This window comes from Mastomys coucha, unplaced genomic scaffold, assembly GCF_008632895.1.
Source record: "Mastomys coucha isolate ucsf_1 unplaced genomic scaffold, UCSF_Mcou_1 pScaffold19, whole genome shotgun sequence".
Lineage (NCBI taxonomy): Eukaryota > Metazoa > Chordata > Mammalia > Rodentia > Muridae > Mastomys > Mastomys coucha.
The window spans coordinates 5,518,325-5,521,773 of record NW_022196901.1 but is presented as its reverse complement, the minus strand read 5'-3'; the positions used below and the strand labels follow the sequence as shown (position 1 = coordinate 5,521,773).

At 42.8% G+C, this 3,449-nt stretch overlaps 1 protein-coding gene across 1 annotated transcript in view; it reads right to left on the bottom strand.

Annotated features, from left to right (window-relative positions):
- The window catches only part of LOC116097617 (ATP-dependent translocase ABCB1), a 78,706-nt gene that overhangs the window by 2,020 nt on the left and 73,237 nt on the right, over positions 1-3,449 (bottom strand). Inside the window, exons 27-28 of the mRNA XM_031380287.1 lie at positions 2,620-2,826; positions 9-110 (exon numbers count right to left, since the gene is read on the bottom strand). Of these exons, the coding sequence (XP_031236147.1) occupies positions 9-110; positions 2,620-2,826 (309 nt within the window). The remainder of the gene's footprint in view (positions 1-8; positions 111-2,619; positions 2,827-3,449) is intronic.

Genomic DNA, 3,449 nt, shown 5'->3' with positions numbered 1-3,449 from the left:
TCCAGAAGTAAAATGTGAGGCTGTCTGACAAGGGCGCGTGCGATGGCGATGCGCTGCTTCTGCCCTCCCGACAGCTGAGTCCCTTTGTCTCCCACTCTGGTGTTGTATTTCTGTGAACGGAATTTGGTTGTTACGAAAATAGAGCTGATGGCAAAGTACAAAACACAGTTTGAGTACAGCAAATAGGATAATTAGATAAATTTAGTCTCAGAGGCTAAAAATAGGTTCCCAGATTGCTAAACAAATCAGGGAAAAGCTCTAATTGGGAGGTTTAATGTTTCTTTTTGAAAACAGATATTTGGGCTCCAAAATTATATGCTTTAGTGTAAATAAGCTCAGCTTTCTTTATTCAAGAATATAGCAAGTCCATTATCTTTCATTTCCTGGTTTTTGTATTTGTAACAAAGATTGGTAAGAGAAAGGAAATGATTTGAACAGCTGCTCACAAAAACAAAAACATCTTGTCACCAGCAGGTGACACCCTCTGCATGATTAAGCCAGCAAAGAAATCCTTAGGAAATTCATCTGTGTGTGTGGTGTGTGTGTGTGTGTGTGTGTGTGTGTGTGTGTTTCTATTAAATTATCTTCAAGATTTAAATGATTTTAATGTGTTGAGGAATCCACTAAGCTTAAAACAGATCCTTCTTTATTCAAGTCTGGAGTCTTTCAAAACCATTTCCCTATCATCTCAACAACAGAGAATGGTCACAAATTATTATATGCAATGACAAAGACATGGTCTAAAGATGGCATAACATCAGAAAGCAGGAGAGGCATGTGTAAATATGAAGCATCCTGCCTTATTATTTGTAGGCCTGTGGTGGGTTAGAAGTAGTCACACACACAGCTCTGATTCTTGTAACTGTAAAAATCAATGTTCTATATAAGGGTGCCATTTTTATTTATTTTGTTTGGCAATTCCAGTTCTATGGAGGGCAGAACAAGGCCTGCATCTGTGGAGGAGATGGGTTCTGGTGAGGATGGAAAGATGTTTGGAACAGGCTCCTGAACTAGTGCTGCCCCAGAATCCAGTGCTCTGATGTGTCCCACCTCAGGTGAGTGTAGGGCTACCAGACCACACTGATCACTGACCCTTAGGGTCCAGAGAAGATGGTGCTGTTAATTCTGTAGGAAGGAGGAGAACACAGGCTAGAGCATAGTAAGGTGGAGTCTAGGGCTAACCACTTGGAAGCAGATGCTTAGAGAATGGGGTTTAGTGTTAGAGTGATGGACCAGGAGTCCAGAAAAGCAGGTCCTGTGGAAGTAAGCCAGTTCCTCTGCTGTGTCTTCTATTCTATATCACTGTCACCTGGGGTTTAAATAACAAATTGCTGGGCTTGACTGACCTGTTTTTTTTTTCTTCTTCTTCTTCTTCTTTTTTTCTTCAGAAAAGCTATAGACACTGAAAAATGTGCTTTTCTACCAACTTCTAGGGTGGGGATTCAGGCTTTCGCAAGCAGTGAATCTCATTAGTGATCAGGTCTGTAGGCTTGTACTTTTGAGTATTTCAGCCTCAAAAGTCAATCACCCACGGCTGGACTATATTAAGGAGAGCAAGGGGACAGATCTCCTTCCAGGTCATGTGCTCAGGAGGAGCAGTTATCTGTAGAAGGGCCACGTGACAAGAGATAATGTGGGAAGAGTTAGGGCTTTTGATTCATGCTAGCCTTCCCACAAGGCCTCTGACCTCCCGGCTGGTTTAAGGCAATTAAATCCTATTCTATAGAGGGAATTTCCTTTAATAGTAACTTAACTGGTGATAATGGAAGAAAGCATATGATTTGGGTAAGACTTGGAGCTAGAGAGATAGCTCAGTGGTTAGAAGTATTGGTTGCTCTTTCAGAGGACCGGTTTCCAGAACATATAGTAGCTCACAACTATAACTGTATATAACTCCCATCCCATGCTATCTGATGCCTTCTGGCTTCTATAGACACCCTGAATGTGGTATATAGGCACACATTCGGGTAATACACCCATACACATAAGATAAAAACAATAAAATTAAAATAACTAAAAGAGCTTAAGATAGAGCCAGCGGTCCTGTTTATCAAGCTTACTGGAGGAAATGAGGGGGAGTTCACAGGATTATAACCTAGGGAACATTTTAATAACAAACTTTATAAATATAGCCTGGGGACAATGAAACTCACAATGGTAAGAAATTGTACAATAACATGGTCTTCTCAATGACTCAGCCCTAATTAGAGAGGCCTGTTTCTGCCACCGGTCCTGTTGTCAGCCTGGCCTAACTCCAGAATGAGTCTTGAAGCTTGTGAAAGAGCTGCAAAGTGAAGAACAGCACAGAAATGGAAAATGAAGCTAGATGGTAAGGACTGCTCCTTTGTCAGAATCAGGAGACTCAGACTCGAAGGGAGGGGATTTTTCCCTGAAGGGGTGGGGCCTCCACCCCAGAAGCTGTAGTTCTATACCAGGCTTCTCCCTAGACAGTTCTTGAATGGATGCAACACTTTGCTCCTGCCTAACCAGGATTCCTGGGATCAGGTAAACTCAACACCTTGCAGGCAAGGGAGATGTGGCCAGATCTGTATATACATGTGGATATGTTTTGGCTGCTAATTTTTCTTTGGTCATCTTAGTCTGGAGAGAGAGACATACATCAGGCAGCGAGTTGATGAACTGGTGGATGTTGGCCTCCTTGGCCGCCCTCTCAATCTCATCATGAGCCACAACCCGGCTGTTGTCTCCGTAGGCGATGTTCTCTGCGATGCTGCAGTCAAACAGGATGGGCTCCTGGGACACAATGCCCAGGTGTGCTCGGAGCCACTGGACATTCAGTTGCTTTATTTCTTTGCCATCTAGAAACTGAAAGCAAGGGTTCATAGATCAACTTCAGGACCTTCATCATTCAGACTTAGCAAAATCACCACCAGTGGACTCCGTCCCCCAACCTTGTTGCTTGGGAGTGACTTGGTTCTGTAAGCAGCCCCGACAGGCTGCAAGCTGGAGTTGAGCACCTGCTGTGTGAAGGAGTCCTGACTGCTGCTCCTTAGATCATAGACTTAGCAAGTCTCATACTTATGTTAAAAGGTTTACCGGATCTTCCTTTCAAGATCTCCTTCTGGTCTGGTGTTTATGGATTCTCTCCTGTTTATGTTATATGGGCAAGTGTCGAATTCCTCTGGGTCTGGTTCCCTAGCCTAACTATAAATACTGAGTGAATTACAGTAAAGCTCTCTCTTATCACTTCTACCTGGCGTCTGTGTCTTTCCTTACTAACTGTTTGCTCCCACAGATAATTGTTCATCTCAGTCCTAGAGCACCTAACCGGGAGACAACAACCACCATTACTTCATACTTTCAAACTGTGGGGTTGCCATGAGATGAAAGAAGTCTTGATTATTTTACTTTGGATGTTTAGGTTTGTTCAAAGATATCATAATTGTATTCTTCGAGGAAGTACCCATTTCTCTTGTTTTTTTTTTTTT